This window comes from Argiope bruennichi, chromosome 1, assembly GCF_947563725.1.
Source record: "Argiope bruennichi chromosome 1, qqArgBrue1.1, whole genome shotgun sequence".
Taxonomy (NCBI): domain Eukaryota; kingdom Metazoa; phylum Arthropoda; class Arachnida; order Araneae; family Araneidae; genus Argiope; species Argiope bruennichi.
The window spans coordinates 45916360-45942628 of NC_079151.1; the positions used below are offsets into that span (position 1 = coordinate 45916360).

Genomic DNA, 26269 nt, shown 5'->3' on the forward strand with positions numbered 1-26269 from the left:
ACGGAATTCTCGTCTGGAAATATAAGATATAATGAAGCAGTACAGTATTTCTTTCCTTTTCATATCTTTCTAACAGAGAAATACAATTTAATTAATACCACTTCTTGTATGTTTATTTCAATACTGATTTTAATTGGGTTGCTTTTTTCAAAAACAATTTTAGTAAAGTATAAAGACAACAATTAAAATTCTTGCCCACTTATCTATATTTCCATTATTCTTAATTAAAATGCAATGGTTTTAATATGTTTTCCTTCAACACACTTTAAAAAAAAAACCTTTTTTACAACGATTATATTTTTTATGATAGAAATGAGACTCATAATATAGAAGTTTTTTAATTCCAATAGATTTTTGTTAAATAGAAAATTAAATATAAAGTTAAAATTAATACAAACTGTATTTTTAAACTAGATGAGAAAATATTTGGAGCACTGATTCCCTTCCAAAAGTGGTGTAAATATATATATACATACAAAAGTAACTTATTTAATCATTCCTTCAATCCTTAAGATGTATTTTTAAAAAAAATAATAAAAAATATCTAAAATTGTCGATTTAAGATTGTTGAAAACTTCATCAAACTTTTGTGAATAACTTTTGGAACATTTTCTGACAAATTTGTTAGAAAATATTTTAATATCTTGTGCATAAAAAGCATTGATTAAAAATATATCTTAATCTTATAGAATGAAATAATTTTCTTCCAGAAACTAAAGAATATATACAATTGCCAATCGATTTCATTTTTCGACTCGAAGAGCTGGAAATACTTGGTTAGAAATCTGCTTTATAGTTGTTAATCAATGAAGGCTTAAAGGATGAATAGTTTCAGATTCTTAAAATCGGAATTTCTATTTAAATTCCCAATTTGTTTTAGAAGAAAAATTAACATCAGCACACAAAAATGAACTATAATAGGTTAAAATGCGTTCTCCAATTTTGAATTTAATAATTATTAAAAGTTAAACTGGACATTTTTCTTCAAAGACATTTTTGATGAGTAGTTGAAAAAATTAATGCTATTATTAAAAAAAATAACCTGAAGAAAATTGAAGTTATGCCAAAAATTACCATTGACATAATGTGTTATATTTTTTAAAACTTTAATCTTAATCAAAAGGATTTTTCTACAGATGATTCAATATTTTAGTACAAGTCTTTTCTTTATTACATTATAGATATTTTACAATTTATGACTTTTAATATATATAAGGACTTTTCAAAAGATAAAACAATATATTATCTAATTTGTGCCAATTCATTATTTTGAACTAAATAAAAAATACTTATTCATATTATTCCATAATTTACTTTTAAACTCATATTATATCATAATGAATACTTTAAATTATTATTATATTACCCTTTAAAAGTTTTTTTTCATTTAAATTAATTAGTAATTTGTTGAAATTGTCTAATCGGTTAAAAGTCCAATTTCTCTTATTCGATCACGGATCAGATATGTCTTGCATTGGAAAGAGTAAAAAAAAAGGCAAATCATTAAAGAAATGAGTTCACTTTACTGTGAGGTTGAAATAAAAAAGATTCAAAGGAAGTGTGTCGCTGCTAATTATATGTTTTAAATTATTACAGACAACAATTTAAAATTAAAAGATCTTCTGGTGCAAAAACAGCATACGATTAATTTCAGAATTAATTTTATGCACATTAAAGGGAAAAGATAGCTCTAAAAGTTTCAACATTTCAACTGAAATTTAAACGAAGAATATGCTTCTACTTGAGTGAACACTATAAGTTTTATTCTTCTTTAAATTCCAAAGAAGCCCAACGAAAAATTCTGACAACAGAAGACATCTAATTGAAAATTTCGTTATCGCGCGAGGTTGCCCAAACTGACAAACCAAACACTCTTCCTCATCACGTTTTGCTTCACTGTCAGTCTAGAGATTGGCGAGTCTTCGATATCAGGGCCTGTGGCAAAATGAATCCGGCTTACATGGGTTCCAATCGGAAATTGCGAAGCCTCCATTTTCTAAATAAATATCATCGGTAAGAGGAATGGGAAGGATTTGAGTCCGGAGGGGTTGCACTGAGTAACTGAACTAAGATTGAAGCGGGAGTTTTGAGTTATAATATTCTCAACTGAGGGTTGGGAGGGGTGTGGTGTACGTGTCATGGGTTTTGACACTTGAGCGTAGCATTTGGATGTCAAGTCAAAATCGTGAGGAGTTAAAATATTGGAAATATTCCAAAGACTAATCTGAATGTTGTGATGAGAGGAATTGAGTTTCTTCCCCTTTTCCTGATTTTCTGTATGATGTCTGAAATGAAAATCAGTAAAATTACAGGGTGCGTCTTATTTCCGCATTTATGAGATTTGAGAAGCGTGAAGCTCATTCATTTTGTTTGATTTGGTTTTTAAGATGCTTTAGTTGGTTTTTTTTTATTCTAAAAATGTCTTCGAAATATTTATTCTTTGAGATTCCTTTTATTTTAGTAAATTGGAAGATGATAATGCTCTAACCTGATTAGATAAAAAGAGGATAAATATATAGATATGAAAAACTTGCTTATATGTATATGGTAATCTTCGTAAAAATTTAAGATCTTTAAAAAAATTTCTATAAAAGTAATTTAGCTCCATTGCGCAGCAAATAATTGAAATTTTTGAAAAAAAAAGTAATTTTTTTTATAAATAAATATATTCATGAATTTTGGAAATTTCAAAATTTTTTTACTATAGAAAATTCTTAAATGACAAAAAAAAATTACAATTAATGTATACATTCATTTAAAAAAAATACGATTAAATGTTGTTTTAATAATGAAAGATTTCTTAAAACAATTTTGGAAGCATTGCATAAAATATTTGGACAAAATGGTATTTAAAAGAAGAAAATAATGACAATCATGTTATAAAAGATACACTATGAAAAATGAATTCAATTTTAAATAAAAAGTGTTCTTTAAAAAATTGCTATATTTGGCATTTAAGTGCAAAGTCACATTCTATATAAATAATAAATTTCAATTAAAAAGTATACCCTTTCAATACCTGGTACAAGTCAGTACGTGAAAAAAATATTGAAAGAATGAAAGAGGCTTAAAATACAGATATAAGTTTACTCAGGAAGTATATATTTTCATCTCACAGTCTAACATTGCAATCAACTTTTAAAGTCAATTTTACAATTTTTTAGATAACCATTCTTTTTTGCAAAACAAGTGAGTGGTTTAACAATGAATCATTATAACAGTGATCTGTGAAGATATCCGAAATTGCAATACATATTAGGATAAATTGTGCATATATATTAAAATTTACATATCTATTATATATTTGCATATTTTTTAATTACATGATCATTACTTACCAACAACGTTGAGATTAATGCTAAGACTCATCTTGGGTTCTGTACTGACTTGGCATTCATATACTCCTGCATCCTTCTTTTGTACATACTTGATTTCCAAGGTCCAGACCTCGGAGTTGTCCAGATGAATAGAAGTGAATCTTTGATCACTTGTATAAGTGTACTTTCCCACTGTCAAGATGTGAAGATCACGTTGACGGACCCACGACACCTGAAAGGGAACCAAACATTTAGTAAGGAATAAGCACTTTCTAAACGTAATATCAAAGTAAATTCTAATAATTTTTTAGAAGAGAATTCTAGTAAATAAATTTTTAATACCACAACTTTCTCTGGAAATTTGATTTTTTTTCTAGATTGATGGTTTATAGACAGCTTTTTAGTTTTCAAGGGCATAATTTTATAAGGATCTAATAATAATTGTTTTTTATCAATGAGGCATATTTAAGAAGTATAAGATTCATAACATATACAAAATAAAAAAAGTATTTTAGCATGCTCTTTGGCAACACAGGGTTTGAGCTAGATCTAAATCCTGATCAAGCGCCCTCCACATATGAAATGCTTTTCAACATTTTTTAATAGAATTATGAAGAAAATTTTCAAGAAATCCTTCTCAATGTTTCTCTCTCCTTTATGGCAACGTTTTGATAAAATAAAGCAAAGTAGAGTTATAAATTATCAATATTGGCAGTGAAAATAAATGTGGCGAACCATGAATGTGTTTGATGGACATATTAATAATATTATGAATGTTATTAATATGTTCGTGTGTTATTATGAGCTCATGATGTTATAAATATGTTATCGTACGTTATTAATATGTTGATAGTATTAATAACTTACAATTTTTCATTAATTGGAGTATCTGAGGAAAAAATGGTTAAAACTTCTGATACAGTCATTTGACGTTTTCAACATTAGAGTAAATTCTTAACGTTATATTTCTTCAATGACGTTATTGTTTTTCAAACTATATACGGTTTGAATTTTTAACAAAAATTAAGAACTATATTAGTTTTTTGAAATTCTTTCCAATGACATTCGAATTATTTTCCCTAGAAGTAAATAAATAATTCTCAAAAAAATTACGAATTGTTTTTTTAATTATTGTAATAATAAAAACAAATATTTACTTAATTGTAATAAAACTTAGTAAAAAGAGATTCAATGGAAAAACAGGACAATTATCGAATAATATTTCCTATCCATATTACCTTAAAAAAATTGTGTTTCAAGAAAATATAAATTTCCAAATGAAAATCAAAAACAAAACGTATATTTATAAGACCTTAAAGAAAATATGTAGTATTGAAAATCGCGTATTTTCCAATATTCCGGCATTTTCTCGTCCATCACAGTTTAATTTAAGCTAAGAAATAAGCTACAAAGAAACAAACACCGAAAATGTCGAAGATAGTTCTTTATGAAATAAAGTTGATGTATGATTTCGGTTATAAGATTTATAAAAGTTGACATTGGAATGAAAGAGGGCTGTAAAAAAATGGCATTAAAATTTGCACCCATATTAAGCAAATGCCTACTCAACTGTGGGATTTATGTAGAAAAATAAAACATTTTTCCCTAATGAATTTGCAATGACTATACTTTTTCTCAAAAAAAATGTTTTGAATGATTATAACATGTATAATTAATTTTTCAATACATCTTGTACATGCAAGTCAGGAGAAAAATACAAGTGCATAAGACAATTTGGTCTAAATAAAATAAGGTCTGTGAGATAAAAGCCAAGCTAGTGACTGTTAGTTGAACTTACAATACAAATTTTAATATAAACAAAAATTCATTATGCATTATTCAAATATAATATATATAAATCGACTTAATAAGGGAAATATTTTTTCTTAAAATATTTGCATAGATTTGCAATATAAATGCTTAAATAATGCTCATATATGAATTAATTCAATTCCTATAATTCATATGCCTGATTTGTAATTTTTTTTAAGAATGATAAATATAAAGAAAGTGGGAAAAAATTATTTTATGGATCAATGTATTATCACAAAAAAGTTACTTTTAATGTAAAGTTACGTAAAACGACGGTGCGTAATGTAATTTTTTTAAATTTAATTTATTTTGTATTACAATTGACGTCACAATTTAACTTTGATATTATTCATAGCAACTTTGATCTAAAGTAAGGGAGCTCCTTAGAATTTTTGTAAACTCCAAATTAAATATGCTAAAAATAAAAATTCATAATTAATTAACAATTCTTGCAAATTTATCATTTTTTACTATGTTTCTTTTGCTTTAAAAACACAAAGTATAAAATAGTGTTTAAGCTGTGAATTAAAGCAGCTGTACGAGACTCACCTTTCAGAATTTATGTAAAAATCATTTTTGGGGTGTATTAATAGTACTCAGTTTCTAACAGATACACCCAACATTAATGATAAAGACTCTTTTAAATACCACACCCTGTTATTGGTAAAGAACTAGTTCACTCAAATTAAGAAGTTTTAATCGCTCGGTTGAATCAGATATTTCTTTACTTTGTATGAAAAAAATCAAGAAGTTAATTTATAGTATAGTTGGCGATACAGTAAAATTACGATGGGATGGTGATTAATGAAAGAATATTTATATGCAAGTTGAATAACATGTAACAAACTTTTCCAATGAAAATTAGCACTAAATATAAAGGTAAATGTACCGAAGACTATTATTTTTACACATTCCATGCAAAATGTCTCAAGAAGGAAACAATATCGCAAATAATATTTTAAAAATACTTGAATAATAAATTTATTTTCTATAAATCCAACTAATTAATATAAATTGCGGTGAGAACAAATAGTTTTTTTTCTTCAAAATTTAAGAACAGGTAGAACAGAACCGAGGAAGCATTTTTCCTATGGACTAGGTGATGGTAAAAGAAGCAAGAACATAAATATTACAACTTCAACAATTAGGCTGATATATTCGAGTGCCAGCAGTGACAATCACTTCACAAAGTTTAAATTAGTTATTCACTTTCTAAGAAATTTTCTGAATTAAGGGGAACTCATATATAAACCATTTGTTAAGTTACCCAATTATTGGCAGCACTGAAAAGTGTTTATATTATCACATTAATTCTTGAATTACAGCAATATTCAGGTAATGCAACAAAATCTTAAAAAAAGGAACACAAATGATTAATTCCTGAATTTTTATGTGCTTTCTCAATAAATACCTCAGCAAAACTGAATCGCAACGAGTTTTAATCTCTTATTCACCGAGATGGATTGATTGAGGCCGAGGAAGCATTTCTTCCATTGACTGGCGATGGTCAATGAAGCAAGAACATAAAAATTGCAACGCCAGCATTTAGACTGCAATGTTCTAGCTCCAACTACAAACGACGTTCATCCGTTTGTTCCTGATCCCATTAAACTTGAACAAAGACGTCGATTGTTCAAAGCTAACGAACCTTTCTCGTCCAAAGAACGAAGGGAGACTACCGTTTTGGCTTAACTCCGCATGACCCATTAATTCTAAGAAGGATCAAAATACAAAAAAGGAAAAGAGAGAGAGAGCAGGATTTTTGCTCGTCTTTTCTGTCCTTTCTTTCTTCGTTTAAGATCCCTACATAGGGGCTTTTATCTATCATGCTCAGTTTGGTACACTTGGAATAGAAAATGGAGAAAACCTGAGTCTTCTAGAATGGGATCAACGTGGAAGGAAACAATAGGGAGTACGGAGTCAAAATCATAATAGAGAATATAGGAGGGCGCAGTGAAAGGGTAATGTAGGATGGATGCAAGATCTTAAGAAAGAAAGGATTTTTGGAGCATAAAAATGGAGCAAATGGGGTGAAAAGTTTTATTTTTAGCTCTTTACCCCAAAGTTCTTATTTATTCGTCGGAAACGTTACATGGTTTGTTAGCTGCTCGCATTTTTTTTTTTTTTTCTTTTTCTTCTATGGTGCAGATGAATTAGCTTGTGTGAGCAAAGTGGTAATTTTCTAAAGAGATAAAAATGAGTCACGCCATGATGAAACGTCATGAAACAGTTTTTGAAAAATTTTGAAATATTGTTTTTTTTTTTTTTATTATTATTATTATTTTCTTATTTATTTTGGTCTTAAAACTTTAAGATATAAGAGGATTTGAGTCACTTGAAGTTAAGGAATCGAAGTTTTCTAAAGAAATTTACTAGTTTAATCCTTGCTTGATGAACTACCCACGTAAAAATTTACTTTAAATCCATTAAGAATAGTCAAAGAAAATTTACTAGTTAATCTTTTATGCTTTTCCATGAAGTGATTAAGCACTTAGGAATTAACTTTTTATTAATTCCTTCAACTTATAAAGTGCATCTATTAATTTAAGTAAATGGGTTTGCTTTGAAAAGCTTTTACATTTTTAGATTAATAAACCGTTATATTTTTAAGAAATGACAGCAAATTTCTTAAGCACTAATGAAACGCTACTGATATAATCGAATTGATTTTTTTTTTAAATCTAAGCTACAAATTAAATTAATCTTCCTTTTTAAATAATTCAATTATTTTTATCTTTTACTATTTATGTTTTTATTACATTTTTTATAAAAAATTTCATATTAAAATTTTTCTTTTTTTTTCCTCTAAAATAATCAATTTTTATTTTTTTATGCTTTATGTAATGTAAAATGCTATGGATTCTTTTGGCACTACAACCGGAAATATTAAATTTAATATATCTGGAAGTTGATAATATATATAGATGATTATAAAATCTATTTTAACTTTCAGATACATTTTAAGAAAACTATTTTTTTTCCTTAAATATCTCCAATTTATTTACTTTTGAAAGATGGATGATAAAAATAGCTTTATGTTACTCAACCTTTTTCTTGTATCTTTGGGTTTGTAACATTTTATTTTCCTGAAGGAAAAATACAGTAGAATAATTGCACAAATTATTAATGGCCATATATTTTACAATTTTTTTTTAATGAGTGCGATTTTAAGTTTGAATTGCCTAGTTCGATGGAAAGATTCTTTTTATAACTTTTTTGAGTCATTTGGTTGGAATTACTTCAACTTTTTAAAAAGAGGTTCTATAAATAATTTTCTATTCATCGTATCTTTTCCCTTTGTTTTGAGAAAAAAAATATTTCATGAAAAGATACTAGGAATGGAAGCTGTTTTTATTATAATTAGGGTAAAAAACAAAATGTATCCTTCCTATTCATTTTAATTATTTTTTTTCTTATCTATAAAAATTCGCTACATAAAAATGCTTAAAATAGAATCAACAATTTAATAAACTGAACGTATAAGTAAAACATAAAACTTTTTATTATTATTATTATAAAACTAAGGTTAAGTTATTTTGTGTTATGAGGATGCTTCTTCTTTTTTCCCTTGTGTTTTTTTTTTGTTTTGTTTTTACAAAGAAATAAAAAATCATTTCTCCCCATAAGTTATTTTTTAAAATATGATATATTTGTGAGATATTAAGATGTTTGAATGTGAAACATTTATTTCCAAATCTCCATTGTTTCAAATTCTTCCGATGGTGTCAAGATTCTTTTATGCTGCTGCATTTTTTTAATTTTATAAAAATGATATGAAATAAAAACTTTTTCCGCTTAGTATCAAAAGCGTATATTGTTCTTTCTATTAAAAATACTTTATTTATGTTTGTTTAGCTTTGCGATTTTTATGTTTTCCGTTATTATTATGATTTATCTGAAGTTAACGTTTGTGATATTTATGATATTTATTACGTTGAGCATCATAAAGTCATATAAGAAAGAAATTATAAGTTTCATACTTTTTATTAATAATTTCAACAATAATAATAATGCCAAAATATATAAAATAATATAAGATATTAATTTTTGTAACAATTCGCATTTCTGTCAGCCATAATAAATGATTTAATAAATATAAACGAGAATATACATATTACTGTTTGAAATAATTATATCAAAATATCAATCCGTGGTATTAAAATCCAGTTTAGAAAAATCATTTAGTCTATTAAATCTATTGTTATTATTTTTAAAAGGATATAATTTGTTAATGTCAAGATTTTCTCCACTATTATCATACTTCGTTTCAAGCTAACTTAATGAACAGAAAAATGTGATTCACAATTTAAAATGGGCCACTATATTTTTAATTATTTGTTTTTACTTAAGAATTTTATTTATTAAGATATAATAAGGAAAGAAATCATACGAAATAAATATCAAATAATTAAAACAAGAACAACAGTTAGGTGAAATTGAAAATGATGTTCAGGTTTCATCTTTATTGCTCATTCTGATTCTAGCATCATGACATGTTGTTTTTGATCTTTTAAATTATAGACATAAAGCAATATAATAAGTTTTAATGAGTTTTATAAACTAAAAATTTCACTTAAAACATCTTCAAAAGTTAAATACTTTAGGCTTTATATTTTTCTTTTTCCTCTTAATTTATTTTGCAATTTTAATTTACATTACTTTTTATCATTACTTAGATATTTTCTATAATGTATTAATTTAATTCAGAAATTTCAATTGTATATATAAATTAAAGTTCCACCATCTTCCTTTTTGACAAATAAATAAATAAATAAATATCGCTAATAGAGTTTTCATAATTTTGTATCATGATGTGATAGCATATTAAGATTTATAACATAAAAATTAGCATATTGTTTAATTCAGAGATCAATTTACTTTAAAATAATTAGGGACAGTTTTCATAGAAAAGCAATTAATGATATATTATTTTCCCGAATTGAAAACTGATATAAACATGAAAGAAAGTGTAGCAAATTACCACAAATATGTAATTATTAATAATGTTTCGTTAACATATCCTTTCAATGCTCTATTAACTTGCCAAAATCTAAATTATTAACTCATTTGCTTAAGAAGCCAACTAGATTGAAAACTCTCGAATCTTCAAGGCGGAAACAAGAAACGAACAAGATAACCTAAATTGGCTTTACTTTGGCGAGGAAGGATCCTTTTCTGGCTCTCTTCCAGACCCTAAACTCGGCGGAACAAGTTTAATCAAAGTTAATAATTGATAGTTCGATGTATAATTCAAGAGTCTTAAAAAGACAAATGAGGATTGAGGCAGGGATAGAGTTACATTCCCGGCTATTGCGATCATCGATAGTTTCATTTATTCCTTGAAAGAATAAATGAAACTGTCTAGGGTAAATGAATCTGACAACGCAAATGAAAAGAAAAGAACTGTACTGAATAGTTAAATGGGACAAAAAGATTCATATTTCTACAAATATATAAATTAAGAGTGCAGACGTGCTTCTGGATGATTTACGAAATCAAACATGAGTGGAGTAATGTATATTGACTGAGAACTGGTTCGAAGTTTTATCTCATTATCTCACAAATAAATATTTATTTCCTTTTCATCTGTAACCCAGAAAGTAACACTTTAATGGTGCGAAAACATATTGATAAGAAAAAAAACCAAAATAAAAATTTCTAGACTGATTAAAACAGCTAAATCTAATAACATCACTAAGACATTTAAAAATAAATATTCATTTCATATCATATCATATCCTATGATAAATATTGATCATGACATACATTTCTACATATCTTTATAATGTTTGCCTTTCGCAACCTCAATTTAAAAGAAATTCATTTATTATGAAATATATTTTTAATAATAATAAAAGATGTAACTAAACTTCTAACAAATATTAAATTAATATTTCTTTATTTAAGTATAATAATGCTATTCTTGTTAAAGATTTCTTTTGATTTGATTGCTTAATTGTTTAATTTATTGATAGTTTCTTTCATAGATGCATACGTTTTGATATTAATTCGAATATTATTCATTTTACGCTAATTATTTTAATCATTAACGTAACTGTAAATATTACGTTATTATTTTTAATCATTATTTATTTTACGTTACTGTAAAGCAGTTATGGAGCATTCAATAAAATTAAAATCTAGAATATAAATAATTATTATTTTTGAAAAACAACTTCAATAAAATGATAATTGTCTAAAGGTTGTATTGGAGAATTAAATTTTGCATCATTGGCTTTATTTCTAAATAATAAATTCAACTTTCCTACTTATTGTCTATCCAAATTCCAGTCGTCGAACATTGCTTCATATTCCTCTAAAAATATCCTTTATAAATTTTCTTTATTTCGCAGAACGTAGCAGTAAACTAGATTATTTTTACCAGTTTTTTCTCTAAATTAATGAACATGATCCTAGCAGTAGGTTGATTTAAACACTCGGAGTCAATTCTGTCCCCTCTGCCTGCAGACAAATAGCTGCATTAGACACAAATTCTGCCTCGATAATGTATGCATTCCCCTTTCAACTGCTGCTCTAAAAATAACAAGTGATTATGAAAAGACAAATTTCTTTCTAAGCTTTATCGATTTCGGAACAATTAAAAACTCAAAAGAGGCTTGATTCTTTTTCATCACGAAAACCAAATTTTTCACCTGCGGACTCATTACACGGGCATTCATAAATCACGTGGTCAGGCCGCTCGCAGGCAGACTTTGGTTATTTACTTTTTTCATTCGTTCCAGCTTGAGAGGGAGGGACGTGAAAGTTTTGAGAAGAACAAACAAACTGGGAGGGGGAGATACACAAACTAAACTAAGACAAACAGAGAATAGGACGCAAATATATGAAGAAAAAAAGCCACACCACTTTTCCTGTGCATTTGTTTCTTCGGGTGGCTGAATAATGACAAATGTTTTGTTTAATCTTTTCCTTATAAGAATAAAACGTAACATTGTGCTTCAGGAAGAAAAACAAAAGAAAAAAAAAGAAAGAAAGAAAGAGCTGTTCACCAAAGAGGTAGAAGAAAGAAGAAAGGAAAAAAACCGAAAGGAAAGAAAAAAAAATTGCAGACTTCCTCTTCTTCGCAGTGATTGATGCACATTGTTAACACAACTGCAGCCTTCGTCAGCGTAATTACTTTTGTTTGCTCAAGTAGTTAGTTAACTGTTAATTTCAGTTAGTGGAGAAAGCTTTAAGATTCGGCGGGGCACTTAAGACCTGCGCGAGAAAAAATCCGGATAAGATTAAAGATGAGATAAAGAAGAGACTGCAATCGCAGTGTATAATCTGCAACGTTAAAACGGAAGGAGGAGGAGAAAGGTAAATTAAGAAAACTCGCCAAGGATGGATGTTGCCGGATGTCCGAGATAATTACGTTCGCCAATAGCGCAAGATGAACGTTTGAACAGGTAATTGTTTCGTAAGTGTGTGCCTTCAGTGTGTACTTAGACTGTTTTAATCAATGTTTCCTGTTCCTATTTTTAAATTGATTTCAATCGTCTACTATTGAGTGGAAAGGATGGTGATAATAATTTGGGAGATTTAGAAATTTTTAATGAAGCACTTTTAACTTAGGACAAGAGCATTAGTGGAAATATTTACTTGTGTGTGTCCTCAGTTTGTGCTAAGGTGCTTGAAGCACTGCATTCTATTCCTTTTATAAATAAATTGTATGCATCTACTATAGAGCCACAACTTATAGGAAAGCTCGGGATAACAATAAAGATAAATGATTAACATTATTTTATTTCAGTACAAATTTGTGAAAATATTTCTATAAGTACTTTTTATCATAAAGTCAGATAAACGTGTGTAGAAGAAATTTTTTCCTGATTATTAAATTAATGAATATCTTGAAATTAAAGAGCATTAAAAGACAAGGAGTTGGACTAAGAGAGTTTAATTTCACCTTACTCAAAAATCAAGCTAATTACGAAAAATTTTAATGAGCATTTCTTATCTTCACATCTTGACTTGAAATGTTTCGCAAATATATATATACATCCAGTCTGGGAATAGAATTCTTTAATCATCATCCCTTGCTTTTATTTTTAAATTGCTATACATTTTCTACAAATTAGGTATAATTTAAGAGAAATGTTTTGGGGAAAGAGTTTTTAAATTGTTCTTATTTTTAAAAAAATTGTGAAATTCTTCGATTTTTTTTTCGCGTAATGCATTTTTTTACAAGTCTGTTATTTCAACAAGTGTTCAAACTGCTCTACTCCATGCTTTAAAATTAATTTGATTTGTTTTTACTATTGTCGAAAGATTTTAGGATGCCAGGATATAATTTAATTGCTTTTTTTTATTTGGATTTTTTTTCTAAACATAACAAGTTGTGCATTTCTAAAACCTTAAAAAAATTAGGCATCACAATTGATTTTTCCATTCGATTAATTAAAAACGCCAATGAATGTCAATGAAATGTTAAGGAAAAATAGAGCAAAAAAAAAAAAGAAATATATATATCTTATATAAATCGAAATAATATATTTTAAATAAATGAGAGTCTGGCATATCCTTATATCAGACAGTATATAAAATTGTCCTTCAGATTCCGATGTACATAAGTATTAAGTCATGTGATTTAATGGCTCAGGTTAATCGTAGTCAGTACAGTAGTCTATATCAATAGAATGTCAATAAAAGTGCTAAATTAATCTGTTATTCTATTATTAAAGATATTCAAATACCTATTGAGCTTGATAGTTTGATATTTAAGAATCTTGGATTTATACCTAAAAACTCTGTCCTGCTAAGTTCAAATATTGTTTAACACGAATGGTTGTGAACATGTCAGTAATCAATGTATAGCCGAAAAATGTTACACATGAGTTTATTAATACGTTATATATATCTGTGAAGAAAAATTATTAATGTCAAATAATTTTCGCTCTTTATACATTTATAATTGAAAAAATAGCTTGAAACGGAGCTAGGTAATTATTTAAATGAATTCTGTTGATTCATTTAAAATTAATTCATTCGCAAGTTAATTGATGAATCTTTGAAACAGAATATGTTTTAAAAGCGTTTATATGAAATTTCAAATATTTCTTCTTTCTAAAATTTACTCTACAAATTCTATATAAATTGAACGATTCGTTAAAAGTTCTGCAAGAGAATTTGATTTTCTTCTTACTTGACTCTTTTTATGCTTTAATTACATTGATATAACTATTTAAATATTCTAACGACATAATCTAACTTTACTTCTTTTGCGCTTTCGAACTTCCAAGAATTTTATGCAACACTTGAGGAGCATGCTATATTAAAAAAAACAGAAATGGGAAACACACCAATATGAAAATTCGAATATTTACTTATTGAATCAGAAGTATAGAGTCAAATACGTATAGGAATTACTTAAGCAAACATTTGTAATTAAAAGAATTCAATCAGAATTCCCTCAAATTTTGAAGAGAGTATAAAGAAGGTTATATAATTGCAGCTTACCTTTTTGCAAAAAATAGGCTGCATAATAATGCCTATCACCATTTTATTTGATAAACTGAACATAGTTTTTATCCAGTAAAATAAATGCATTCAAAATTCTAAACACTTGTCGCCATAAGCAGATAATAACGAATAAAATTTCATAAAATAATGAATTGCAAAAAAAAAAAAAAAAAAAATAGAGAGATTATAAGGCTGTTATATTTATTACACTCCGCAAAAATATCTGAAGGAATGCATCAATTTATTTTTATAAATACGGTTTCAATTCAGATGTTTTATAATTTCCTGTTTATTAAAATGACATTTATTTCTTCAGACAATAGAAGAAATACAACTCATATTCAGTAAAATTATTATAATTAGTTTTGAGAACACCATTTATCGTGATATTAAATAAAAACAATATTAAACTCTTTAGTTTTTTATATACTTTCTTATCTTGTCTAAAATTTATATTGGGAACTCCATGGCCCTCTGGAGTGAAGAAAATAAAACTAAGTTTTTTTATTTCAACTACAAAATGAACAGCAATATTTTTTTAAATCAAATTGTTGAAAAATAAAAAAAGAGTTTATTCTCTATAAAATAAAAATTTCTGGTTTTCAAAATTTCTATTTTATACACTTATACGTAGAAGTATCATTAAATTTTAATTTATTAGTTTAAAATTGATTCTGCTACCGAAAACACACAACATGAAACAATTAGAGAAACAAAATAAGCTATTACCTGAACATCCCTCTTCACTCCAGATAAGCCCTGAGCCAGGTAATTTAAAAAACGCAAATTAACGATGTATTTCTCATTCAAAATAAAATAACATTAAAATGTATCATCATATATCATCAATTTTTAAAAATACTATGCATTAAAGCTATTAAATATTAGTGTACTAAATATAAAGAATCTAAAGTAGCAGACAAATAAAGAATGCAAAATATTATTTAAAACATTTGCTATTTCTTTATATTATCTGCATTTTTTATTCGTAATATTTTCTTTTAAATCAATCATAATTTATTTCGTTAGATAATGATGCCTAATTTTCAATATAATTTCTTTGCCAATTGTATACAAACTATAATTCTTGTATTATTTTCAAATCTACCTCTCAAGAAAATTCCACAATAATGTAACATCGATAATAATTTTTAAAGGTTTCTCTAAGGTTAATTTAAAAAAAAACGTAATTATTCAATTTTAAGAAAATATGAGCTAAAATAAGAATTTTGTAGAAATTCAAATTCTACAAAAAAATTGTATTCAAAATTCTACTGATTCAAATAAAAATATATTTTATGCTTCAAAATAAAAATAACATTTATTATTTCTAAACAATAATTATTATTTCTTTTTACTTTTCGAAATATTAACACCAGTTTTCTGTATCATTAATACTAATCCTAACTACTAATTAAACATATAAAAAGTTTTACTAATTAAATATATAAAATGATTTGACAATAATATTTTTTTTTTATAAATCAAGGAACATGGATAACTAAATATTTCGGACTTGAATGCATTAGGAATTTTTAATTATGGTTTCTATAGTATTTTTTAGATTATAATTTCAAAACAATAAGAAGGCTTTTTCCATGCTATATTTAGATAAATTCTAATTGGACTAAGGATTAAATTTAAGGGATTTAAAACAGATGGCATATCTCATGTTATATTGTATTGGACATTTCTGCAACTATATTCATGACGAAGCTCTGTCACTAGACTTTATTTTTTATTATAAGTCATTTTGCTAAAGTGTAGACTACACAGATTTCTTAGCTACGAAAGTGTTGAATTACGAATTATCAAAGCACAATTTGCAGAAAGGATTTCTTTTCCGAATTTAAAGAAAATTGTTGCGAAAAGTCATCGAGTGCTTTTAGAAATTTTTGTAAACATATTCCATTGATAAAATTCTTAATTTCGACATTTTGAAGGTGATGATTTCAATTCAATTGAAAAAAAGAACTTGCTGCTTGACGGGAAATATTTGAAAATGAGGAACCGTTAATTGACCAAGATTCATGTCAAATAAAAGAAGACCTTGCTGAATCATTGAATATTGATCGCAGCAGAGTTACTCGGCATGATTCAAAAATAAGGAATTTGAGTGCCAAAACTAACTGAAGCCAAAAAATGTTGAACGATTGACTTTTCATATGGGAATAATTGCTTCACCAAAGATAGGATTTTCTGCCTTGTATCGTCACTGGCAATAAAAAAAATTAGTTACAACTCTTTTAAGAGTAAAATGTTAGCTAGGGGACCCGGTCCTACATCAATGTTGATGGCAAGGTCAGTATTTGGTGAGATCAGCTTGTGCTGCTTCAACCGATTCAAACCATCACTGGTGAAAATTACCAAACACAACTGATGAGTTTGAGGCTTGCAATAAACGGAAGAAATGGTCACAGCTTAAGCAGAGTCACAATAAAGCAATTTTTCAACATGATAGCACTCGACTACACGCTACTTGTGCCATCAAAAATACTAAGAAATGTTGAAATAAGATATTTTACAACACCTGCCATATTCATCAGATAATGTTCCATCGGGTAACTACTTGTTTCGATCCATTCAAAACGGTCCATGGAAAACAACCCAATCTAGTCTTATGCAGATACGAAAAAATAGTTATATAGAGGGATAACATCAAAATTGAATTGTTCTTTCGACACAGAATCTAGAAAAGTGGGGGAAAGTAGCGGCTAGAAGAGGACCGGATTTAGAAAAATCATTCTTGATTACAGTTTTACTGCCTTTACAAAAAAAAAAATCGCTCACAATTAAAACAGAGTTCTAATATATTATATTAAATTTTATAAAAAGTAAATACACAATTCCATCATAACTGGCAGTATTCAGAAGGAATAATACTAAACACATTTAATCAGCATCCTATATAAACGATAAAATGCACATCGAAAAGTAAGAATGACCTTTTATATATTCGATTTAAATAATAATCCGAAATGAATAATATAATTACGTAATTTAATTTCAATCAATAAGCATCAGTTAAAAAAATCATGAAATAATTTGAATCAGAATCGCTTTAATTTGTCTGAATGTAATCAAAGTTTATATATTTATGAATATCAAAATATATAAATATTGAAGAAAACCCCTACCTAGGTAAATAAATATATTTCCTAAGCACTCAAGAATGATTTACACATCTGTTCATATATAATTACGAAAACTCTGAATGTATTGTAAATTAAACTTTCTGCTTTAGCCCATTCATAAATATTTGAAAATTGCTAATGATACTTTTCTTTCAATAAAATAAATTGCCTCGCGAAAATGCACATAAAACAGGCAAATGATTCTACTGATGTTCACCTATGTTTAAAAATAATCTTAACAAGTAGCTGCAAAAGCTCGTTCTCAAGTTAATAATCATGTTCTTTCAAACCCAATTTCTTTCGAATAATAAGTTATGTAGATGAGCAATTGGTAATTGCAAAATCATTTTTTTCGTATTAATTGAGGACCGAAATTAGGCAATATGCTAAGTTTCATAATTTATGAATACTTCCTGGTCTCCTACAGTTTCGACTAGTTATTTATGTTATTGTCTTCTATAATTATATTTTCTTTCTGGAAGGCATTCATTCACTGCATCAGGTTATTTATAACTCCCCAATGAATAGCTCGAAAAATGTTCAGATACTCAGCACCAGAACTTTACAAGGGCCTTCAAGTAATAAACTTTAAGCTAATACTGCGTTTTTCAATGAAAATATCACTTAAAATTTATGATTTGGGAACATGTAATTAAAATTTCCCCGAAAAATAGGTATTCTTTCAAGGCAGATTTATTTTAAGTGCTGCTTTTATTATTAGGAAAAAAAATCTCCTTCGATTAAGTTCACTATATTTTGCTATCCATTTTGAAAATTGGCTTATTTATGGATGTTAAACCAATAATTTATTAAGTGTGACTAAATCAGTATTTTGAGAAATATTAGTATTTAAAGCAAAAGAGAACTATAATTATCCTTCTTGAATTCCTAAATTAAAAATTTAGCTTATGTATTAAGGTGATAATCGGTATGTATTTCAATATTTTATTTTAACTCTAAAGCTAGCATATATCCTCTATGTAAAAACAGTTATAACTAAGTTAATACTTAGCCCAGGTTTATTCTTTTCACCGATGCCATTGTTGAATATAAGAATAATTTCAGAAAGGAATTATAAGAATAAATCTGAAGGGAATAGATAATTCTGAACCAAAGAAATTTATTATTAAGATAATTAACCGAATAAACTGTTTTATAGACAAGCATAGCTTTCTTCAATGGATAATGTATTATTTTTACAATATAATGACGATAGTATAATTATTTGTTATTTATATATTGAATATAACCAATTTTTTCATGAAAGATAATGAGTTATTATTGGTTAAGGCTCTAAAATAAGTAAATTAATTATTACAATAATTATGCACATATTTGAGCTTTATATATATATATATATATATATATATATATATATATAATGGGAAAAATTGTGAGCTGTAATGGCATATGCCACAATACGAGGTTTCTCAATTTCCTTTCAAGATCCTGTTTCACAACGAGTGACATTATTGATTTCAGCAAAATTTTAATGTTAATATTATTTAAAGAAAGTGAATGAATATTGATTTAATGAGATGTCAAACTCCAGGAAGAGATTTGAAGTGGCACTAATGCTTCCTTGTCAGCACCACGTTTTAATCAATTTCAGTGAAATCGATTTAAAATCAAGATAACGATATAAATATTTTTGGCGAAGGCAATTAATATTTGATTTATTCAAATGTCTAAGACATCCATTTCATTCGTTAGTTATTGTGTTTCTTAGAAATAGAAGCACCTATTGTGTCTCGCCTGTATACCTAAGCAAAATTCTTATTACCAATAAATTTAGACAGATCATAATTACCTAATAACTTTGGATATAAAAACATTAAGGCTTATAAAATTATTTGGAAGTTATTATTTTTATTATGTTATTAATGCAGAATGAAAATACCTGTTCCTACTATCTGAAGATTATATTTCGCTTCATTTTAAAATCTATATTCATATTAGATCGCTATTATATTGTTGTGAAAATGTGAAATATTTATTTAATACTTTATATAATTTTAAACCTATACTTTGATTGTAGATGTTTTCATGATTTCGGCTTATTTCTATGTTCTCAATGCGATTTAATCACTTTATTCCATGAAATATTTTGATTTTATTCTTAAGAAAGACATTTGATTTTTCAACAATTTTTATTTCAATATCAAATGTGAAGGAAAAGCCAAGATGAAATTATAAAAGATGCCATGAAGATATTATCATTTTTTTTAACTCTAAATAGTTCTTGGACATTTTATAGATATATTATTTCAAATAATACTTTTTATTTAAAATAGTGATCCTGAAGAATGATTAGTTTCATAAAATGAAACAAAAAATTAATGTTTTCGAAATTAATAATGATTATTTACTTATTTTTAAAAGATACAAAATAGATAATGGATATCATTAGTAAGATAAACACATCAGAATCATTTAAAAATAATAAGACATCAATCATTCATTTTTAAGTAAGTAGTTTTGATTCTTTAAAAAGCAAAACTTCATTCATTTCCGAAATATTCTCAAGAAATTAATTATGCAAGAATATAACAAGAGAATCAATCTTGAAAAATGCCAATTTAGCAGGAATTAGCCTGCGACTGGAAAAGAATTAAATCAAATTGAAAATGTACCAAAAATTTTATTTCATTTGGATCTTTTACAAATTTAGCTAAAAATAACATATCACAGTTTCCGGTTCTTTTACTATCTTCGAAATAAGTTCCTTAAAATTCTACAGTATATCAGACGGAAGTCATTTCGCTGCCGTCAGTTCCTGTCTTTGCCTTGTTAATCCTTTCTGTAAGATCTTCTCAAATTTCAGAGCTTTCCCCTTTGAGAGCGATGACAACTAAGCACTTTAATAGATTGGAAGCTCAGATACGACAAAGTAGAAAATCGGATCTGTCAACCTCATGCTCTTCTCATATCAGTGACTTCTGTTCTATGATCTGAAGTTGAGGAACAAAGTCGTCGAACTAATTCTTTATCTTTGTGCAATTCATAACTTTTATTATCTAACTCCAAACGTGTCTCTTCGTGTTTGAAATGCTGGAGACTCAGTATGACAACGTCAGCGTTATGAATGTATGCAAGATGACATCGATTTCCCATAACTAAATATGCATTAAATCAATGCTGTCACTCAAGAAAACTTTTGCAATTAATATTTTCTTTATATAGTTATAATTTAATTCGTTTTATGGAACATTTCATTCATTAAGTTTTGAAAAAAATATTTTCTTAATTACTTATTAGTTTTTATTTTATATTTTATATTTGTTGGATCATGCTTACAATACTAAAGAATTTTTGAAATCAAATTTTAAATCACAAATATGAAAATGTTATGAAATCGAATAAATAATAAAAAGTAAGTCTAAGTAAAACTTGCAAAATATAGACAAAATTAAAAACAAGTATTTATATATTTTAGAGAATATTTAAAAAGTACTGAGGTTCAAAGTTCCATGCAAGTAGGAAATTATATTTGAACTTAGAATATGTTACTTCTCAACAAAATCAAAATTCATTTTAAGTGTATTAATTTAATGTTATAAAAAAATCTAAAATTTCAATACAAATCTGTTTTATATTTTTATTTAAAATATCAGTTTTCCTTTTAGTTCCTTTAGTGATCCTTCACTGATTGTAAGCAATAATTTCAGCGTATCAGACATTATGAATGAAATGCTGAATGTTTTCTTATTAATATATGAACAGGCTTATGATACAAAATATTATCCTAAAAATATAATTGTGAGCAAAAACAGTTAAATAATGGCTAAACGGGAAAAAGAAATTATTGAAATCAAAAATCTAAAAACATCTAAAATATTTTTCAAAAATGCAAAATAGTAACAAAAAGAAGAGCATATTTATCAGATTTCACGTAGTTTGTGCAAAACTGGTGGAAGGAATCCTTGTACATTAAACAAAGCTTGACTTATGTCTAAAGGTATTTTTACTTTTTACACTGTCCCTAGAAGTGTCATGATTACAAATTGATGAAAGGCAGAAACCAAATAAGAGAAATGTGATCCAGTGAGATATGACCCATCTCTTCTTTCGTATGCAATGTAACAAAATGTATGTATGTGACTATGTCATGAATAGCAGGATTAATGTTCAGACATGAAATGGGTGACTACTTAAGCTCAGATTGTAACAAATGCATCAGGGTGGATCATAGATACCGACATTATTCTTTTTTTGACTTGATATTCATTTTTTCATTAAAAATATATTGACAGTGGTAGTAAAACATTCAGTTTCTCAGAAGACATTTTTTTTTCTCTAATTATATATATTATTGAGTTGCATTGAAAATTTCGAATAGTTTAATTTTGATACTTTGATTCATACTAATTACTTTGATTAATTGTTATTATGCTAATACGTCTACTTTTATTATTAATAATTGAAGGAAGCAGAAGCAAAATTATAAAATTTTATATTAATAATAAATGATAGAAATGCAGTTTTATTTTATTTTCAAAATGTGAAAGAAACCTAAAATTTTCATTTTTCTTTGCATAATTATATATTTTTGAAAGTGCAGTTTCCTGAAGGGTTTACTAAAAATATTTGATGCATAGTTCAGATCATGAAAGGATGTAATACGTGAATTAAAAGAAATTTTTTATTAAAAGTTAATTTAATAATATAAATATGGGTTTCTTCTAAAAAAATAGCATAAAAATATTGTTTTTTTTTAATGTAAGAGAAATACTACACAGAAAAGAAAGGAGAAGATTTACGAAGATAGAAATAATTTGATTTGCTTTATTTTTTAAGCAGGGAGCAAAAGTAAATATTATTTATTTAAAAAAGATTGTTTTGCCGCTATAAACGTATTGGACACTTAAAAAAGAAAATGTTCATTTAAAGAAAAAAAATGCTATATTATATGATAAATTTTGTAATTTATTCATCTTTTTTTCCAGCCGAATAGAGTTTAGAAAGTAAAAAAAAAAAAAAAAAACATTAAATTTCATATTAATTCATAGGCAGTTTTCTGTTTAATCACGAAAGTTTCTGAAAGAAATCTAGTTAAACCATAAGAATAGAATCAATAAAAGTGGCAATTATTTTCTATTACGTTTTTTTTTTAATTTTTTTTAAATTCCATAAATATTTTTCTTATCGATGGTGGCATTTTTTTTTTTTTTTTTTTTAATGTTCAGATGATTCTATAAACTTTCATTGTTTAGCAAGACAACTTCAAAGCTCTCATTTGTACAATTGGGTTTAATTTTAATGGCATTTTGGTTAAAATTTTTGCATTCCTTTTTCATTATTCTGAAAACCCATGATAAAGTGACTAGGTATGAGGATTTTTTGAAAAGTACAATGCGCATGCATTACAAGTACAATATGTACTTGTAATGCACATTATATATCCTTATATACAAAAAGTACATACATATGCATTTTATCAATTGCATATACAAGGTACATTGACATTATCTTTATGTAAACACTAACAAAATTCCATTTTTCTTGGAAGTTTGATAGCTCATTTGAAAACTTCAAAACATAAAAGCATTAAATCACACTAACAAAATTATGGGAAAAGCAACAAAATTTTAACAGAATGCTTAATTATACATATTAGCTTAGTTTCTTTCAAAACGCTAGAATAAAAGAATATTTCGCACAGCGTAGCTTCAGATTAGAAAGACGCTGCTTTTTAAACTTTTATTCAATTGTTTTAATGCAAAATAAAATAGTGGTACTTGATTCCTTTTTCACTAACTATTTTGTATTTTCAATCTTCGCTCCAATCTATCATTTACGTTAAAACAACAAAATAATTACTCTATAAGACAAACTGAAATTTTTATTTCAGATGTCAGTTTTAACAAACATTTGCAAACAGAATTTGCTTTCACAGGAATGCAATCTAAAGAAAAATAAATTCACTCTTATTTACTTGTGCCAGTGAGTTTGTGAAAAACTATTGTAGTGAATTCAAATGGATCGTTTTCCGAAAAAATAGCAATGCATCACCGGAATACATAGCAAGCAATAAGTCTATCATATTCTTTTTTTTTTTCACTTTTTTATAGTCATTGTTGGATTCAAAACATGTGTCACTGATTGTAGCAGAAATTTTCCACAGATTGATCAGTTGATTTCTGTGTTATGTCAGCGATTAGAGCCTCCTCAAACATTAGAGTAATAAAGTAATACAACCATTTTATGATCAGTCATTTGAGCCATCAAATGTTTCCTTTTTTTTCGTTATTGTATTCTCGAAATATATAGTTAATAAGAGAACTGAGAATTTAATTTCAATAACCTTAAATTTTGTAAATGTTTTCTGATTCTCTAAAGTTTTTTATCCTTTTACTGATTGAATAAACAAATACGTGGTATTTGCCGAAACCGTTTCCTCTTTAAATTGACTTTATCAGATGGAAAGACGATGAAAAAAGAGAAGATAGAGAAATTAGAGCTAGAAGAAGTTGAAGAGCTAGTTGAAGATTAATAGAAGAATAAATAAATCCTTACATATTTAGGTTTGATATATAAACAGCGGTATATTTAGAGGATTTTCTCTTATTTTCGCATGCTGAAAGCTGAAATAAATTAAATTATGCAAAGATGTATGAATATAAGTCATTTATCTGTCTTCAAAGGAGGATTCTTATTAAAGAATCTGCCAAACGTTTTTTGAAACATATACAATAATTGGAAATAAATCGTTTTAATTTTGAAATGAACTCAAACATCTTGTGAAATGAGCAATTCATTTATCTGTATCAATAGTAGACTAATTTATTCTAATAGTCTATAATAATATATAGTTATAATAACGAATGAAAAGTTTTGTACATTTAAAAAGCGTTTATTGTGGAGGATTTTTAATTGCTTTAAATCTTCACTTTTCAACAAAAGTTTAATTAAAGAAACAATATTCAATTTAATCAAATTTTGCATACAAACTGACACACACACACACACACACACACACACACACACACACACACACACACACACACACACACACACACACACACACACACACACACACACACACACACACACACACACACACACACACACACACACACACACACACACACACACACATTACTAGAAATGGAAATGCAAGAAGTTCTTAGATTGTTATATTTTAAAAGCATTTTTTCACACAAAAAAAAAATATAAAACACGCCCTTATTTTGATAAAATATGATTATTACTAATCAACTATTCTAAAGCAACGTACTTTACTTTTATTTCGTAAAATGGTTAATATTTAAGTAAACTCGTCGTTAAAATTATCTTAACTATATCGTTACATTTTATATAATAGGAAAGAAAGAGAATTTAACGATTCCAGAAATAAGTTTTATTAGCAAGCATGGTTCACTTTAAAAGGTGTTTTTTTTTTTTAAATGCAGAGAAATCGCCGAAAGATAAAGAATGCCCTAAATAATGACAGATGACAATGCAATAAGATTAATTTGCCTTGAATCTTCAAACTCATTATAACGGAAAGCTAAAAGCTTTCAATCTGCTATAAAAATTGTTGACTGATTGCGTGTTTGAAATGAAGAGAAATATAAAATTATTCAAAAAATGTCTTTCATCACTATAACAATAGGAAAAAAAGTTGAACTAAAATTTCCCACTTTTTTAAAATTAGTACTGTAAAAAAATTGGATTTATCCCAAAAATATTATATTTTGTTTAACTCCATGAAAGATCACTGAATTTAATATTTTTTTCACATTTTCCTTTCCGTTTGAGTAATATGAATTCTTAATGCATTTGGCTGCTAGTGTCATCGATTTTAAACATTTTTTTTTTCTTTTTGAGATTTGAAAGAGGAAGCATTATTTTTCGTTTAAGTTTTATAGAATAATGGAATCAGGAATAAACACGGAACTGGATGCGAGCATAAGACCTTATGGGTCATTTACCTCTTGCAGGCACAAAAATAATAAAGGAAACAAAAGATAAAACTATGTAATCATTTCAGAAGAAAGATGCAATAGAATTGATTCTGGAAGGAGGATAAATGGGTCTCTCTTGTATTCTATATTTATTTTAAAGTTTCCTTCCATTTTGTCTTAATATTCGCCCTTTTTATGAATTCCGGTGCAACCGAGCGATTTTCAACACGGTAAAAGAAAGAAAAGAAGTCAAATCCGGATGGGAATCAAATGTTTTTCTGTAAATGCTTACAGCTTTGGGCAAAATAAGTGTACGGTGAAAAGCATGTAAAGAAGCTCGTATGGATGTTAGTAAAGAATATATTCATGATCTAAAATCTACTGAAATGTATTTCATTTTATCTTCTCATTACTTATTGTCAGCAAACATAACTTCTATTGTCAAGTGATATAGAATAGAAAAATTAATAATTATTATATATTGTTATATGTCTGAAATATTTTTTCGAATAAGGAAAAGAGTTTAAACAAACTTTTTAATGGGCGTTAAAAGGTTACCATATTAATAAATATCATCTTTGATGACAAATTTGTTAATCATTGAAAGATTTGGAGAAAAATTCTTACTAAAATTAGC

General features: G+C 26.8%; 1 protein-coding gene across 2 annotated transcripts in view; it reads right to left on the minus strand.

The window, feature by feature from the left end:
- The window catches only part of LOC129979136 (lachesin-like), a 427503-nt gene that overhangs the window by 31700 nt on the left and 369534 nt on the right, over window positions 1-26269 (minus strand). The window contains exons 3-4 of one of the 2 annotated variants that reach the window (XM_056090690.1): window positions 15321-15350; window positions 3339-3549 (exon numbers count right to left, since the gene is read on the minus strand). In XM_056090690.1, coding sequence (XP_055946665.1) covers window positions 3339-3549; window positions 15321-15350 — 241 coding nt within the window. The remainder of the gene's footprint in view (window positions 1-3338; window positions 3550-15320; window positions 15351-26269) is intronic. The other variant, XM_056090691.1, reaches the window with a different exon arrangement.